This window comes from Alligator mississippiensis, chromosome 7, assembly GCF_030867095.1.
Source record: "Alligator mississippiensis isolate rAllMis1 chromosome 7, rAllMis1, whole genome shotgun sequence".
NCBI classification, from domain to species: Eukaryota; Metazoa; Chordata; order Crocodylia; family Alligatoridae; genus Alligator; species Alligator mississippiensis.
The window spans coordinates 7702997-7719500 of record NC_081830.1 but is presented as its reverse complement, the minus strand read 5'-3'; the positions used below and the strand labels follow the sequence as shown (position 1 = coordinate 7719500).

General features: G+C 61.5%; 2 protein-coding genes across 5 annotated transcripts; both read left to right on the top strand.

The window, feature by feature from the left end:
* The first annotated feature begins 601 nt into the window (after positions 1–601).
* LOC102562999 (dehydrogenase/reductase SDR family member 4) lies at positions 602–6443 on the top strand. Of its 2 annotated transcripts, none has more exons than XM_059730456.1 (9): positions 602–670; positions 836–917; positions 1725–1902; positions 2164–2265; positions 2356–2426; positions 2516–2567; positions 3154–3288; positions 3377–3432; positions 6207–6443. In XM_059730456.1, the coding sequence occupies exons 2-9, from the start codon at positions 853–855 to the stop codon at positions 6421–6423; spliced, it is 876 nt and encodes a 291-aa protein (XP_059586439.1). In that variant the 5' UTR covers positions 602–670; positions 836–852; the 3' UTR covers positions 6424–6443. The 2 variants fall into 2 exon arrangements, with proteins under 2 accessions (XP_059586439.1, XP_059586440.1); XM_059730457.1 differs by lacking the exon at positions 6207–6443 and adding an exon at positions 3774–3964.
* A 108-nt stretch (positions 6444–6551) lies between these two features.
* JPH4 (junctophilin 4) lies at positions 6552–16304 on the top strand. 3 transcript variants are annotated; one of them, XM_019482738.2, is made up of 6 exons: positions 6552–6994; positions 7715–9647; positions 10426–11221; positions 12753–12871; positions 13274–13803; positions 14642–16304. In XM_019482738.2, the coding sequence occupies exons 2-6, from the start codon at positions 9269–9271 to the stop codon at positions 14720–14722; spliced, it is 1905 nt and encodes a 634-aa protein (XP_019338283.1). In that variant the 5' UTR covers positions 6552–6994; positions 7715–9268; the 3' UTR covers positions 14723–16304. The 3 variants fall into 3 exon arrangements, with proteins under 3 accessions (XP_019338283.1, XP_019338284.1, XP_019338282.1); XM_019482739.2 differs by lacking the exon at positions 6552–6994 and adding an exon at positions 7004–7602; XM_019482737.2 differs by lacking the exon at positions 6552–6994 and having other exon boundaries at positions 7004–9647.
* The last annotated feature ends 200 nt before the right edge of the window (positions 16305–16504 follow it).

The following is a 16504-nucleotide window of genomic DNA, read 5'->3' as shown; positions in this document are numbered from 1 at the left end:
GGATGGATGGACGGAGCTATGGGGACAGACGGATGGATGGATGGTTGGGTGGGCAGAGAAATAGGCAGACCCATAAGTAGAGAGGCAGAGGGGTGCAGGAGAGAGATGGGGGGTCGGGGGGGACAGACGGCCCCACAGACGGACACAGACCAGGCCGCGCGGGAGACCCGCTGGCCGGACACGCAGACGGACAGAGGCGGGGGGAGGTGCGGGCTGGCTGCAGAGACTGGCAGGCGGGCGGGGCCATGGACGGCTGGATGGGGGTTGAAAGCAGGCAGCAGGACAGAGCCGGACTGACAGCCCCAAGGACAGACGGACTGGGAAGGGGGTGGAGTCGGGGATACCTCCCCGCCCCAATGGCGCCCCTCACCCCCGACCCGCAGCCCCTGCCCCAGGGCCAAGGCTGCGGCCAGGATACGGCTATTAAGTGGGGCGAGGGGGAGGAGCGTACATCGTGAGGGGGCGGGGCTAGGGACCCCGCGACCAATCATGAGCGGGGGCGGGCATACGTCTTCAGGGGGCGGGGTCCGGCCAATCAGGGGCGGGGGGTGCGGCTGGGGGCTGCAGAACGCAGTCAGTTAGGGGCGGGGAGCTGGGGGGGGTCGGGGGCTGCAGCCAATCAGGAGCGGAGGGCGGGGCTAGGAACTTACTGAGCTTGAAAGTGATCAAGGTCGGAGCTGGGGGAGGAGTGGGGAGGGGGCTGCGGGTCGGGGGTGAGGGGCACCAATGGGGGGGGGGGGCTGCGGGTCGGGAGTGAGGGGCGTCGGCGGGGCTGGGGGGCGAGACTTTGCCCCGCGCTGGGCACTGACCGCCACCCACGTGCTTTCCCGGGCAGAGTCCATCGGGATCGCGATGCTATTGGGGATGCGAGGCTGTCTGGCCGGGAAGGTGGCGCTGGTCACGGCCTCCACGGACGGGTGAGACCCCCCGGTGCCCCTCACTCCCGACCCGTAGCCCCGGGTGCTTGCGGGGGTGGTGCTGGGGGTCTCCTGTGTCAGTGTGTAGCGGGTGTGGCCGTGCTGTGTCCTGTGTGGGTGTGTAGGTAGCAGGGGCTGTGCATGTGCCTGACACCCTTGTCTGTCCCGTCAGTGTTGTGTAGCAGGTGCTCTGAAGAGTGGTGTGTGACTGTGTCGTGTACCGGGTCCATATACCATACCGTAGGTGGGTGGGCGGGTGCATCGGGTGCTCTTGGTGTGCATATTCATTGTGTTGCACAGCAGGGGAATCCAGGGGGCACGTCTCCCAGCTGTGTTGTGTCGGGTGCCCGGCGTTCTGGGCCTTGTGCGTGGCCTTTCCGTGTTGTGCTGTTGTGTAGCCGTGTCTTGCAGAGTGGGAGCTCCTGGGAGACAGGAGGGGGTTGTGTGTTTGTGTCTATGTAGTGTTGCATTGTGTACCTGCTATCTTGTGGGGGGTGGGCTGTTAGGTGGCTGTGTAGTGGGGGTCTTGGACCCGAGTCCCAGCAGTGCTGCGTGTGTGTTTGTGCACATGTACCTGTTGTGCTGTGCACCTAGCATTGTGTGTGTGTGTCCCAGGCATGGATGTGCATGTGATGTGTGGGGCTGTTGTATCGCTCCTGGGGTGTGTTGTGTTGCATCTCCCCATACTTCCTCCCCACCCAGCCCTGCCAGTGCCCCTCACTCCTGACCTGCAGTTCCTGCCCCCCCAGCCCTGCTAGTGCCTTTCACTCCCAACCCACAGCCCCCCTCACCCTCATGCCCCCCCAGGATCGGGCTGGCTGTGGCACGGCGCCTGGCGCAGGATGGGGCGCATGTGGTGCTGAGCAGCCGGCGGAAGCTAAATGTGGACCGGGCCGTGGCGGAGCTGCGCGGCCAGAACCTGAGCGTCTTGGGCACTGTGTGCCATGTGGGACAGGCTGAGGACCGGGCACACCTCGTTGCCACAGTGAGCGGGACGCCTGCGTCCCCTGCCCCGCTTGGCGGGTGGGGACAGAGGATCAGAGCGAGAAGGATTTGGACACCTGGGTTCCCTCAAGCTCTGGGCGGGGGTGGGTTTCAGGGAGTTGGATTGGCTGGGTTGGAGGGGCCAGACTCCTGGCGGGGGCATGGAGCATGCTGGATTAGAGCAGGGGGTGGAGCGGAGGTCTGGGAACCCAGATGCCTGGGTTCTCTGCCCTGTGTGAGTCTCAGGCTCTGTCCACTGCAGGCCCTGGAGCACTATGGGGGCATTGACATCCTGGTGTCCAATGCGGCCGTGAACCCCTTCTTCGGGAACACACTGGATGCCTCGGAGGAGGTGTGGGACAAGGTATGGGGCAGGGGAGGGTGGGGAAGGGGGGAAGGCCAGGGGTGGGAGAAAGGCAGAAGACACCTGACCCTCCCCTTCCCCTGCTTTCAGATCATGAAGGTCAATGTGACGGCGACGGCGATGCTGGTGAATCTGGTCGTGCCACACATGGAAAAGAGGGGGTGAGCGGGGGAGGGGCAGGGGGTCAGTAGGGACAGGAGAAGGGTTGGGCGGCAGCCTTAATCCCATCTCATCCCCTCTCTCTGCACAGGGGTGGCTCCATTGTCATAGTTTCCTCCATTGCTGGCTTCTCCCCCTTCCAGGTGAGTCCCATGGTCCAGCCCACCCCTGGGGTAGACGCTGGGACACTAGAGGGAGGGTTGGATGGAGGCAAGCGAGTGGATGGATGGAGGGGCAGGTTGGTGGCAGAAGGGGTAAAGAGTTAGGTGGATAGTTGGAGGGTTGTACGGATAGGTCGGGACTATGGGGAGGGATGGATGGGTGCAGTGTTCCTATCAAGTGGGAGAGGAATATGGATGAGCCACAGGGGTCCATTGGGTGGAAGGATTGGCACTTGGGTGAATGGACATGGGTGAACGGGCAACAGTCCCTGGATGGATGAGTGAAAGGGCTCCACTGGGTAAGCAGAGGTTGGACTGACAACAGGGGTCAGTTGGGTGGATGGAGGGACAACAGTGTCCCTGCTGGGTGGATGGAGGCTGATAGATGGGTGACAGGTGGATGGATCAGCATTAGGGTCCCATTGGGTGGGTGAGGGTGGAGGCGGATGAATGGCTGATGAGGCCCCATTGGGTAGGTGGAGGTCGATGGATGATGGGAGCCCAGCTGGGTAGGCAGGGCCTTCCCTGATGGAGGCAGGGCCCCACCCACTCTGCCCCCGCCCCCCAGGCCCTGGGCCCCTACAGTGTCAGCAAGACGGCTCTGCTGGGCCTCACCAAGGTGCTGGCCCCAGAACTAGGTGCCAGGAATGTGCGGGTCAATTGTGTTGCACCCGGCGTCATCAAGACCAAATTCAGCTCTGCGGTGAGTGTGGGAGGGGTGGAGTCTCCTTGAGGAGACGGGGCCTTCCCATGGGGCAGGGCGTGACTGTGGACCCCACTCTTTGCTGCAGCTCTGGAAAGATGAGGCCATGGCGGAGAAGATGATGGAGGCCTTGCGAGTGAAAAGGTGCAGCCACCCCCTTCCCTCCTGGGACCAGCCTGGATGCCTGGGTTCCTTGCGGGGTGGGGGGGCTAGTAGGTTTGAGCAGCAGGAGGCTGGGAGCCGGACACCTGGGTTCTTCAGGAGTGGAGCTGGGGCTAGTGGGTTAGATGGCGGGGGGGGGAAGGGAGCTAGGGGTTCAGACACCTGGGTTCTTTGGGAGGGGAATGGGGGCTGGTGGGTCGGAGTTGGTCAGGAAGGAGATCCTGGATGCCTGGGTTCCCTGGGAGGGGAGTGGTTGTCCAGAGGTGAGGGGCTGGGAGCCTGGACGCCTGGGTTCTCTCCCCACAACCCCCTTTTCTCTCCAGGTTGGGGGCCCCAGAGGACTGTGCGGGGATTGTGTCCTTCCTCTGCTCCCCTGACGCCGCCTACATCACGGGCGAGACCGTTGTGGTTGGGGGAGGGGCCCCATCCCGGCTCTGAATGTGGGGCAGGCCTCCAGGCCCCCCAGTTGCTGCCGCTGCTGCCTCCCGCAGCAGCCAATAAATGGAGTTGTGGAGGCTAGGGTGATGCCCACTGTCTGGGGGGCGGGGCCTAGTGGGGGGCAGGTTCAGGGGAGGGAAGGGCGGAGCGTGGTGTAGCCCCAACCCCAGGCTCTGGAAGTCCCACCCCAACTAGTCCTTGAACCAGAGCTGTCGTGGCTGCGGTGCCACGAGCACAGGGGGAACCCAGGCATCCAAGCCCACCTCCCCTACTGCCCCCCTCCAGCTCAGGTGGGGATGCACCTAAATAGGGCAGTAGGGTGCATGTGGGAGGGGGTACCATATCATCCCCAGGGGGGGAAGAGAATATACCATATCCCATGAGGGGGGCTGGAAGGGGTGGCCCCAGATACCTGGGTTCCCTCTCCCCATGCCATGGGGCTGAGGAGGGGGGGTTATCGCCTCAGACACCTGGGTCCCTCCCTTCCCCAAGAAGCAATGGACTTTGTGGGTGGGGGGGGCAGGTGCATAGACCCAGATGCCTGGGTCCTTTTCACTCCAGCCCCAGGCTTTAGGGATCTGGCCTTGGACACCTGGGTCCTTCCCTGCATTCGGCTGGTGGAGTCCCCTGGGTGTGTCTCCAGCAGCTGCAGCATTAATTACACCAGGGCAGCCACTAATTAGCTCGTTAGTCCCCAGACAAGGGGGTTGAGTAGAACCAAAACCCCCCAGCAGCAGCAGCACGGATGCCTATGGCTGGGAAGCCCCCCTGACCCCCTTTGGGCTGGAGCCATCCCAGATGTCTGGGTCCCTCCCTGTACCTGCGTGCAAGTCCTGGACACCTGGGTTCTTGGCGGGGCAGTGGGGGGCAGATGATGTCAGACACTTGGGTTCTCTGGGACACCTGGGGTCTGGGGTGGGGCAAGGAGGTGTCAGACCCTGGGGAGCCCGTGTTCTCTAATGAGATTCAGCTCCTGAGGGGGGCTGCAATGCCCCTGGAGTACCCTCTGCCCCCATTTACCTGGATCTCTTTGGGTATCAATATACCCTATCAGTCCTAACTACACCTGGGCTCCATTCATCCTTTCTGGGCCAGGGGCACTCTGGACCTCTTCGTCTCCCACTATGGCCTTTAAGGCCCCCTTAGCTGAAGTCCTTCTCCTTAGAGCCTGGCCTTGCTTCTGGGGCAGTTGAGACCCCCAGGTGCTCCAGCCTCCAGCTCCGCCCCTTCTTGGCCTGGCCCCACTCCTAGGCCAGGCCAGTGAGACCTATGGGCACCCTGGCCCTACCTGCTCCCCCTGGGACCTCCTGACCTCCCCTTAGGCCCCTCCACAAGCCACCATCATTGCTTACCCCAGCTCAGGTGTTACCCAGGGCTCCTCTCTCAGCAGCTGCCAGGGCTAGACTGGGCTTCCAGCTGCTGACATGGATCCATGTTGGGGGGAGAGGACCTGGGGTCTACCTTAGGGACCCCCCCAAAGATGGAAGGGGTGCAGTAGAGGGATTTGTAGGGCAGGGGGCTGTGGGTCAGGAGTGAGGGGCCCCAACAGGGCTGGGGGTGGGAGGCAGGGGGCAAAGTGCTCCCTGCCCTGGGATCTCACCCATGTCTTTCCCACTAGGAAGGGGATTGGGGAGGGTTTTCTGGATGTGTAGGTGGGCTGGAGCCAGTACTGGGCCAGGGGTGTTGGGAGGGGCCTGACTGGGAAGATGGCACTGGTCACTGGCTCCATGGATGGGTGAGATGTCCCATTGGTGCTCCTCACTCTCAACACGCAGCTCACTATCCCTGCAGTCCTGCAGGTGCCCCTCACTCCCAACCTGCAGCCCCCTACCCCCCAGCCCTGCTGGTGCCCCTCACTCCCAACCCACAGCCCCCCAGGGTTGGGCTGGCCGTGGCATGGTGCCTGCCCCAGGATGGGGCATGAGGTGCTGAGCATACAGCATTACACAAATGTGGACTGGGCCATTGCCAAACTGCAGGGCCAGAACCCAAGCATCTGTGCCTTAGCCCCATGGTGAGCCAGACACCTGGGCCCCCTGCCCTGCTTAGTGGAGACAGTGTGGGGCTCCGGGGAGCTCAGACACCTGGGTTCTTTGCCCCACTCAGCAAGGGAGGGGCAGTGGGGTCCAGTGGGGTAGAGCAGTCAGGGTCGGGAGCTCGGACACCTGGGTTCCCCAGGATCCCCCAGGGCCACTGATCTCTCCCACTCTTGGGTGGGGGCATCCACTCAGAGGAGTGGGGGCTGGTGGGTCAGACCAAGAAGGGGTGGGAGCCTGGACTCCTGGATCTTTCTCCACTGCACCCTCTTCCTCCCCCAGGTTGGGGGTCCCAGGCAACTATGCCAGAATCGTGTCCTTCCTCTGCTCCCCGCAAGCTGCTCACACCCCAGGGGACCCCCGGGATGGGTGCAGGACCCCGGCCCAGCTCCGCCCCCCTTTGAACCCAGCCGGGGGGCGGGGCCTGCTGCACCCCCGCAAATGGGGGGGAGGGGCTGATGAGTTTGTGGGTCCCCCCTATCTCTGCTGTATTGAGTGAATAAACCTTCTGCCTCTCTCTCATCTGCCTCGTGTTTTGGAGTCCCCTGTTGGGGCTTCATGGGAAAACGGGGGGGGGGGGGGGCCGGGGGGCTGTTTGGGGCGGGGCATGCCTTGCCCCCCCCCCCAGTGGAAGCCCCGCCCCTGCATGGGCGGGGCTGTCTGGGGCTGCTCCACACACAGTCCTCCCTCCCTCCTCTCTCTCCCTCCCTCCCTCCCTCCATCCATCGCTGCCAGGCGTTGCCCGGCTCCCTCCCTCCCTCCGCCTCAGCCCTGCCACCTTTTCTCCCTCCGCCGGGGCTTGTCCACACTCCCTTCATCCCCCGCATCCCTCCTTCCCTCCCATTGTCTCCGTCTCCCCCCGCATCCCTCCGTTGATGGCTTTTCTCCTCTTCCTGCCGCCGCCCGCCCTCCCCCGGGGGCTTTCCGCGCTCCCTCCATCCCCCGCCGCCCGGCTGTGAGCGCAGCCGCTCCCGCTGCTCGGGGTGTGTCTGTGTCTCCCTCCATCTGGGCTTTCTCCTTCCCCTACTTCCCGGCTGCATGGACCCCCCGCCCCGCAGCGACGAGACCGGGTGAGTGGCAGGAAACCAGTGGCGACGTTGGGTGGGAGCTGGGGGCCATCCCTCCCTCCCTCCCTCTGCACCCCTTCATCCAGCCATCCCTCCCTCCACCCCCCGTGCAGGCACTTGTGAGCCCTCCATCCTTCTCAGCCCCACGGCTCTCAAACCACCACCCGCATCGGGCCCCCTGCCCTCCAGCCCCACACATCCCTCTGCTCATCCATGCACACCCTTCACCACGTCTCCATCCTTATCAGCCCCTTCTGCCTGGCTGTTTGCTGCTCCAAGCATCCAGTCACACCCTTCTTCTCCAGGCATCCCGTAACCCTCATCCCTCCATCCACTGATCCCCCCAGTCTCCATCCGTCCATCCCCATAACTCCCAACTATCCGTCCCCCTAGACCCCATCCATCTATTCCCTCATGGCCCTGATCCATCCCTGTAGCCCTCATCAACCCATCTATCCATCTACCCATCCATCCATTCCCCCATGGCCCTGATCCATCCCTGCATCCTCCATCCATCCCTCCATACCCTCCACGCCCCATCATCGCTCCATCTGGCCCTCTGCACCCCTCCATTTATCTAGATTTGGGCTAAATGCATGTCAATAGGAATGGTATGATTTTTTTTTGACTGGGGCATGTGTATTTTTGTCTGTCTGTTGCTTGTGGGGCAGGGGGATGGTTATTCCCTGTCCCCCATGGCCCCTCTGTCTCCTCTCACTGTAGATACCCTGTACCATGAGGCCCATGGCCAGTACCCCCAGCTCAGCTCTGCCCTCCACAGACTTGTCTACTTCCTGGCAACACCTGGACCCCCTCTGAGCCACCAGCGACAAGGAACAGAGCCCAACGCCTGTAGCCAGAGACCCCAGAGGCCTTTCCTGAGCCTGTTGGCAACTGTCCTCCTGTAGCTGCAGTGCTCTTGGCCCCCATCCACCTGTAGGACAGAGAATCCCATTGGCACCCCCGCCATCTGCCTGTAGCCAGAGAAACTGCCATCAGCCTGTATCTGGAGGACTTACAAGCCCATCCCATCCACCGCATACCTGTAACAGTAATCTCTGGTGTGTTGCTCCAATGGACGACTGTAGGCAGCGGAGTCGGGGCTCTTGCTTTGCTTGTATCTAGATACGGCAGGAACTCAAGAACTCCAGGACTGCCTGTTCCCAGCCACCTCTGGGAGGATCCTACAGCTGGAGCTGGAGCTACCCAGGGTGGGCATGCACCTGTTACAAGAGAACAGCCAGTCCCTCTGCCTGTAGGAGACGGGCACACAGCAGGACGTGGCGTGACCACATCCCAAGGTCCCTACAGGTCTGAAGGAAGCCATCTGCCTGTACCCAATGAACTCTGGGACCATGCTACAACTGTTGTACTAGAAGTCTGGGAGCCCCGTATGCCTTTAGCCTGACATTCACCTTGTCCCAGTCGTTGCAGGACTCCAGGGCACCATTGAACTGTAGGGACACCTGTAAGTGTCAAGGCTTCCTGACACATGTAGCCAAAGAAGTGGGGAACTTTTGTACAACGACAACCCCATTTTTTCCCCTTCTATAGCTAGAGAAGTCTCAGGCAGACTACCCTGCCAGAGGGGACAATACCGGGCTTCTCCATCCTCACACTCCACTGTGCGCTTGTAGGTGGAGGTCTTCAGTACGTTTGCACGACTGTACTCCCCGTGTATGCCTATAGCCCAAGAACGCATGCAGTTGCTGTGCGCCTGTCACCCCACCCTGTGCCTGTAGCTGGAGGATTCTGGGATCCATATGCGCTTGTAGCTCCATCGTGTGCCTGTAGGTGGAGGATTTCAGGTGTCTCCCTCCAACTACAGCTCCACTGTCTGCCTGTCAGTGGAGGATTTCCAGATCTCCTGAAGCCTGTAGCTCCCCTCAGTGCCTGTATCTCCCCCAAAGGACTCTGGGACTGGTGTTTGACTGTAGCTCCATTGTCCACCAGTAGGTGGAAACATCTTGTGGCCCTAACAGGACTTTCCACGGAGGCCAGCCTTTCTCAACACCTGTCACCCACTACTGCCGCTCCAATTGTCACTAAAGAGCTCCAGGAGCGGGGCCCGGCTGTAGCCCCTCCTCCCCAAACAGAAGACATCCCCCACCCTCAATGCTGTCTGCCCACGGAGGACAGCCACATTGATGGCGGAGTGACCACGGCCACCCTCCCACTCCATGCTGGACAGTGCCACCTCAGGCGGTTGGGGGCAGGGCCGGCAATGAGCCCAGGGCCTTGTGGGTAGCCGGTGCAGGGGGGCCCACCACTACGTGCATGTCCAACGGGGGCAGGTTTGAGTTTGACGATGGAGGCTGCTACGTGGGTGACTGGGAAGAGGGCCGGGCACATGGCTATGGGGTTTGCTTGGGCCCCGGGGCCCAGGGGGAGTACAGCGGGCAGTGGCGCCGGGGGTTCGAGTCCCTGGGGGTCTACTCCTGGCCTGGCGGGAACACCTACCAAGGCTACTGGAGTCACGGCAAGCGGGACGGCCTGGGTGTGGAGCGCAAGGCTAAATGGTGCTACAAGGGGGAGTGGAGCCATGGGCTGAAGGGCCGCACTGGCATCTGGGAGAGCCACTCAGGCGTCACCTATGAGGGCACATGGCGGGATGGTCTGCAGGACGGCTACGGCACCGAGACCTATGCTGATGGAGGTGAGAGGGGAGGGGAGGGGAGGGGAGGGGAGGGCTGATTGGATGGATGGAGGTATGCAGAAAATTCTTGGGTGGGTGGATGGATGGACAGATGGATGGATGACAGATGACAAAAACAAAAACAGTGGACAGATGGATGGTGGGAGGTCAGGCTGGACAGGGAAGGAGCATGGAGGGGGGTTCACTTGTCTCCCCCACCCCCAAGCAGTGTCTTCCTAGCCTTCTGGCTGCCCTGGTGAGTCCTTCATCTGCCCTCCTATATGCCATTGGTCCAACAGCCTAGCCACATCTACCGCCATTCACCCAACTGGTGCTCTGTTCTGTCCATGCTTCTGTCTATCCATCCACCGAGGTCCAATCCCCCTCCTTGCTTCGTCCCTCCTTCCTACCATCCATCCGTCCATTTTTCCATCCCATCTGTCCATCCATCCATTCATCTTTCCGTCCATCCGTTTGTCTATCAGTCCATCCATCGAGCCAGGCATCCTCCCTCCATTCCCCCATATGTCTGTTCAGTCATTCTGTTGTCTGATCATCCATCTCTCCATTTATCAGACTGTCCATCAACCCATCCACTGAGGTCTAAAACCCCTCCATACACTCTCCTTTCCTCTCTCTGTCCATTCTGACATCTCACCCCTATCCATCCATCTATCCTGTTCACTGAGGTCCAAAACTCGTGCATCTTCTGTCCCTCCTTCCCTCGGTCCCTCCCAGCCCCCTTTGCTCCCCTCCCCACCCCCCGCCTTGCCTCTGATGCCCTCTCTACCCTCCGCAGGTACCTACCAAGGCCAGTGGCAGACTGGGAAGCGTCACGGGTATGGCGTCCGCCAGAGTGTCCCCTACCGCCAGGCTGCTTTGGTCCGCTCTCCACGCCGGACTTCCCTGGAGTCGCTCCGCAGTGACCCTGACCCTGGCGCACCTCCTGCCCCGCTGCCTTCTGCCCCACTGCCTCCACCTCCTCTGCTCCCAGGGGACAGCCCAGCCTCCGGCTCCCGGGGTGGCTTTGTTCTGGCCTTCCCAGGCGACCCAGACTTCCCCAAGGGGACCAAGAAAAAGTCAGGGGGCTTCTTCTTCCGGCGCTCCCTGCTTCTGAGCGGCCTGCGGGTGCGGCGGGCAGAGTCCAAGGCCTCCCTAGGGAGTAAGCGGGGTTCCCTCAAGAGCGAGGCTGGGGTCAGCTCAACAGGCAGTGAGGCCACCACACTCAGCTATGCTGAGACAGAGCCCCCTGAGATGCCTTCACGGTTGGCCATTGAAGGATCCTCCACCGAGGTTTATGCTGGGGAGTGGCGAGCCGACCGGCGCAGTGGCTACGGGGTCAGCCGGCGCTCCAACGGGCTCCGGTACGAGGGTGAGTGGCTGGGCAACCGTCGCCATGGCTATGGGCGCACCACCTACCCCGACGGCACCAAGGAGGAGGGCAAGTACAAGCTCAACCGCCTGGTCAACGGGAAGGTGAAGAACTTCATCCCACTGCGGCGCAGCAAGGTCAAGGAGAAGGTGGACCGGGCCGTGGAGGTGGCCCGGAGAGCCGTCAGCTTGGCCCGGCAAAAGCAGGAGCTAGCAGTGGCCAGGTCAGGCGGGGATGGGGGCAGGGAAGGGTGGGGGGCTGGGGGCTGAAAGGCATAGGGGTAGGAGGAGAATGGGGATACGGGGTAGTTTAGATGAGGATGGGGGGTAGGAGGCAGGGTGTCGTGTGGGGGGAAGTGTGGTGGCACTGGACAGGGGCATCGGGGGCCTGTGGGCAGGGACAAGGGCATGAGTGAAACAGGAGAAGTAGGCATGTGAACTGACCCCCACCCCGCCCTGCAGCTTCAAGACAGTGGGATTTGCCTGCTCAATTACCCCCCAGAAATGGCTTCTGTTTCTGGCTATGAGCTTAGGCGAGGCCCAGGCTTCATCTAGGCTTTGTAGGCCTCAGTAGATCAGAAGCTGACACTCTCCTCCATACTGGGGGGAAGGAAATGGAAAGGCCCTGCCCACCCCCTCTCCTCCTCAGGTGCCATCGGGTGCCTTCCCCACCTTGGATGAAGATCCTCCAACCAACCCACGTAGGGAGACTGAGGAAGGCTTGATTGCAGCCATATTGAACGTTGGCCAAGCCAGCCCTGCATGGGTCAGCCATTTTTCAGCTTGGCAGGGATGCCGTCTTGAAAACTGAATCCAGCCACCACCCCCCCACCCACCTCCACTCACGCACACGCACACACACACACTTGGGGTGGCCATCTTGAGCATTGGCTCCTTCCCCTTGGGGTGGCCATCTTGAAAGTGGGCAAATGGGCCCAGTAGACTGCATAGCAAGTGGCCTGGGCTCATGGAGCAGTGTAGGCTGGGATGGTGGCCCATCCCGCGAGGCTGTGGCCTTGCCAGCTGGCACAGGTGAGGGGCATGGGTGGCCATGTCAGCCCATGGGTGGGGGAAGATGCTGGCTGTGCCAACAGGCCACGTCAGCTTTTGTCTCTCTGCCTGGTGTATGCTGTGCTCCGTCTTGCTCCCTCTGGCTCATTTCTCTTTCAGCTATTTCTCCCCCTGGCCCTTCTCTCATTCTCAAGCTTTCTCCTCTCTCCTGCTCCCTGTCCTTTTCTCCTTCTCTCCATTTTCCCCTTTCCCTCCTCATTCCCCACCCCTTCAGCCCCAGCAAAGTTGGGGGCAGATTTCATCTCGTGTGTGTGTGTGTGTGTGTGTGTGTGTGTGTGTGTGTGTGTGTGTAAGAGCCTGGCGGAGGCTGCCTGGTCTCCTTGGCAACTGGGCAGCAGCCATGGCAATTGGCTGGTGGTTGCTAAGGAAACAACGGAGCAGCAGCATCCACTGGGCCTGGACCAGAGATGCTGGGGGAGGGGACATGGCCCAGAACTGGGGGAGGGGCAGGGGGCTTCCAGAAAAGCTGGGGAAGGGGAGTGGGGGGGTGATATCCCTGTGAGAAGTGGGCACTGGGGAGGAGGGAAATGGGTGGCAGAGATGGGAACAAGGAATAGTGCCAGGCACTGGGTTCCTGGGTGGGGGCTGGGAGCTGGGTGGGTGCCAGCTGTAGAGAAGGGGGGTACTAGGAGGAGGGTGGGTGTCAGGTGCTGGGAAGCCCCCTCACCCCTGTGCTCCCTCCAGGACGGCAGATGCCCGGCTGAAGGCAGCAGGGGCACTGGCGGCGGCCGAGAAGGCCCTGGAGGCCTCCCACCTGGCCAAGATCCTGGCTGAAGACCTGCAGCCCACCCTGCGTGACCCTGGTGAGTGTGCAGGGGGGTGGCCCAATGGGGTGTCCCTAGTCCCTCTGAGCTACCTCTGGGTGAGCTCGGACACCTGGGTTCTTTCCCCAAGCGACCCATCCCACATCTGTACTGGTATCCCCAGGCTTGGAATAAGGGGTGGCTGGGTCCCTGTCCTGCCTCCCACCCCTGTGCCTTGCGATTTCCTCTATCCCCCCTAGCACCCCTCTTCCTCTCCCAAGTGGGGCCTGAAATTTGGGGGGTTGTGTTGATCAGGACCTTCAGCTCCTGCCAACCCCAACATCACCCAGAGCTAGTGCTGCTGTATCAGAGGGATCGGGGGCAGGGGCACAGCTCTGCTCCCCCTTTGCCCCCCACCATGCTGACCTTGCCCCTTTGTCTGTGGCCTCACCCCCTCCCCAGAGCCACGCCCCTGCCTGGACTCGGAGGGCAGTGACACGGATCCTCTGGACTACGACAGCCCTGGGGTGTACGAGAACGGTGTCACCCCATCCGATGCCAGCCCCGAGCCCAGTTTGCCCCCCACCTACCCCCCCACCCCCCTGCAGCCCTGGCGGGGTGACCTCCGGCGGACTTGGCCCCCCCTACAGAATGGGGGCCCCTTGCGAGAGCCCGAGGAGGAGTGGGGCTGCCGGGGGTTCCCCTCCCGGACGCCGGGGTTCGCGCCCGATGGGCTATGGGAAGGAGATGAAGAGGACGAGGCGCCAGGGCACCCCCTGGAGGGCACCCCGCCCAGTGGCAGCTCTGGGAGTCTCCGCGAAGAAGAGGAGGAGGAAGAGGAAGAAGAGGAAGACCCCCTGCCGCAGGACATGGGGGGACCCCAAGATGTACAGGGGCCTCTGAAGGGTTCCCCACTAGGGGCTTTGGAGCCTACAGCTGGCACAGGGCCTGCACCCCAAGATGTGGAGGAAACAGGAGCAGCCAGGAGACAGGTAAGAGGAGGGGCAGGGGCACCCCAAGGTTAGGGGGTGCTTCCAGAGGTGGGGAGGGGAAAGAACCCAGGCATCTGGGCTCCCAGCATCCCCTGCTCTACCCCACCAGACACAGTTCCCTCCCTGAGCAGGAGGAGAACCCAGGCATCCGGGCTCCCAGGCCTTTCCCTCTAGCCCCTATTCCCCTCCCTGGTCTGGGAGGGAGGGATGGGGCCACGTCCAGCTGAGGTGGCAGCCCAGGATTGGCTGGCATCCTGGCTCCCGTCTCATAGCAACTGCATCCTTGATCAGGCATCTCTCCCCCTCCCCCCCACCCGACACTGCAGCATCCAGCCGCAGTCAGGGATGATGGGAGGAGCCGATGGGGACGGGTCTAGTGGGTTAGAACAGGGAAGTATTGGGAGACCAGCCACCTGGGTTCTCGCCCTTATCTGAGTGGGGGGTGGGGACTGCAGCCTGGTGGGTTAGGGCAGGGGGGGCTGTTGGGAGCCTGGACACCTGGGTTCTCTCCCTTACCTGTGGGGTGGACTGCAGCCTGGTGGGTTAGAGTAGGGGGGGCTGCAAGCCCTGAGGCCTGGGCTCCCTCCCTTATCTGCAGGTGGAGGCAGGGGATGGGGGTCTGGTGCGTTAGGAGTGCAGAGGCTGAGATTCAGGATGCCTGGGGAGCCCAGACACCTGGGTTCTCTGGGAAGGCAGTGGCATGGGGGGCCATGGGGCAGGGTGGGGGCTGTGAAGCAGGAGTCCATCGGGCAGGGGCCTTGCCTCAGCAGGACTGTGGGAGCAGGGGGCATGCCTAGACCCTCCCCCCACCCACCCACCTACCCATGTTGCTTTGCAGGGTGCCAGCCCCCTGGTGGTGGTAGCGGTGGTGCTGTTGGACGTGTGCTTGGCTCATCTCTTCTCTCTCTTACTCACCTGAGGCCAGAGGGTGGGAAGACCCGGATCTCCCCACAGATGCCCCCTCTCCCAGGGGTCTTGGGCCTCCTTGCCCTGGCCCCAGCCTCCCTCCTCGTCGCAATGGTTTACATACAAAGGGCTCTTTCTAGCAGAGATTTCTCCCTCTCTGCCTCTGAGACCACGGCAAAATCTCCCCTCTCCCCTTCTCCCCCCCTCGCCCCCCGTCCTGCCTTTGGGGGGGATCAGTAGCTGGGGCAGGAGGATCGGAGTGGGGGGCACCACTGGGGGGGCACCCTGCTTGGGTCAGGATTGGGGTGTTTCATGGCCCAGGATCCCCGGAGGGTGGCACACTCTACCCTGGGTGTTGGGGCAACCCTGAAGGTGGGAATGTACCATGGGGGCAGGGGAGATCATAAGGTGGGCAGGGGTCTCCCAGCCAAGGGGGGAAGCCTTTCAGCCTTGGCCCTGCCCACCACACCCCCAAAAGTGGGTGAATTTCCCTGCCCCCCCCTTTAATTTCTGCTTTTTAATGGAAAATGATTTCTCCCTCGCCTTGTCGGAATAACTAACGAGTTATGTTCCAGTTAATGAGGGGTGAAGAGGAGGGTCCTGCCGCCATGGGGGAAAGAGGGGCCCGGCCCCCATCATGGTGGGGAATAACGCGCTCATCGGAGCAAAGCAGGAAGTCCCACCTTTGGGAGGCCATTTTGGAGAGGGCACAAAACAGGAAGTTTGGCCTCCTTGTGGGGCTGGGAAGGGCCTGGAGGTGCGGGACAAGAAGTCCCACCTCCCATAGCTTGGGAAAGGGCCTCCCAGAGCCTGAAATAGGAAATCCATCCTTTGGGAGGATGGAAAATAGGAAGGGAGTGTGCAATAGAGGAAGCTTTGACTTCTATGGTGTAGAGCTCTCCCTGTAGGGGGTGAGACAGGAAGTCCCACCTTTTGCAGGGACCATATGGTGCAATACAGAAAGTGCCACCCTATAGATGGTGACCAAACTCTCCTTGCAGGGGTTGGGGCACAACAGGGTCCTGCTTTTTGCAGGGACTAGATGGTGCAATACAGGAAGTCCCACCCCATGGAGGGTGAGTAAACTCTCCCCATAGGGTGAAACAGGAAGTCCTGCCTTCAGGGAGGCAAGGAGAAAGGATGTAGGCCAACCTGGGGCTTGGGGGTAGCGCTGTCTGATGGTGTAGCGGCAGGTGAGACCACACCAAGGTAGAATTGATATTCATTGGTGGGGGAGGAAGGGAGAAGGTAGGGTTAGGAAGTCGGGGGGTGGGGCGGGCCCCACCATCATGGGGACACTTCCCCCGGCAGGATGCTCCCTCTCGGCCCCCTTGGAAAATGCATGAGAAATCCGACTTCGCTCGCTGCGTGCTCTGTATCTTGGGAATGTGTATAATCTGCTCCATTCCCCCCAACCCCAATATTTTCTACCTTCCCCCGTACCTTGCTCCAAGGCCTTGTTCCCCTCCCTCCCTGCCCTCCGAAAAGCCTTTTCCAATGTCTATTTCTTATATCGTGTCTTTGGGATTGAAAAAAGAAACCGTCTTGCAGAAAAAAAGAGAAATTTAATAAAAAATAAAGAATATATTAATAAAAAAAAGGAAGAAAAGGACTGAAATGACTTTATTTCAGGGTAAGGACCCAGGTGTCCAGAAGCTCAGGTCCAGCCCAATTGACCTCCTGCAGTTGGGAAAGAACACAGATGTCCTGGATCCTTCATTGTATCCCAGTACAGGGACAGGGAAATGGGGTTGTACCCCAATACAGTTCAGCCCAGACACCTGAATTCTTTCCT

Bases quoted from the DNA above. Each gene is read 5' to 3' on its own strand.
- LOC102562999 (XM_059730456.1), top strand. From the start codon at position 853: ATGCTATTGGGGATGCGAGGCTGTCTGGCCGGGAAGGTGGCGCTGGTC. The intron at 2,266-2,355 runs GTATGGGGCAGG...CCCTGCTTTCAG, and splicing joins CGGAGGAGGTGTGGGACAAG to ATCATGAAGGTCAATGTGAC. The intron at 3,289-3,376 runs GTGAGTGTGGGA...TCTTTGCTGCAG, and splicing joins AGACCAAATTCAGCTCTGCG to CTCTGGAAAGATGAGGCCAT.
- JPH4 (XM_019482738.2), top strand. From the start codon at position 9,269: ATGTCCAACGGGGGCAGGTTTGAGTTTGACGATGGAGGCTGCTACGTG. The intron at 9,648-10,425 runs GTGAGAGGGGAG...TACCCTCCGCAG, and splicing joins CGAGACCTATGCTGATGGAG to GTACCTACCAAGGCCAGTGG. The intron at 11,222-12,752 runs GTCAGGCGGGGA...TGCTCCCTCCAG, and splicing joins CAGGAGCTAGCAGTGGCCAG to GACGGCAGATGCCCGGCTGA.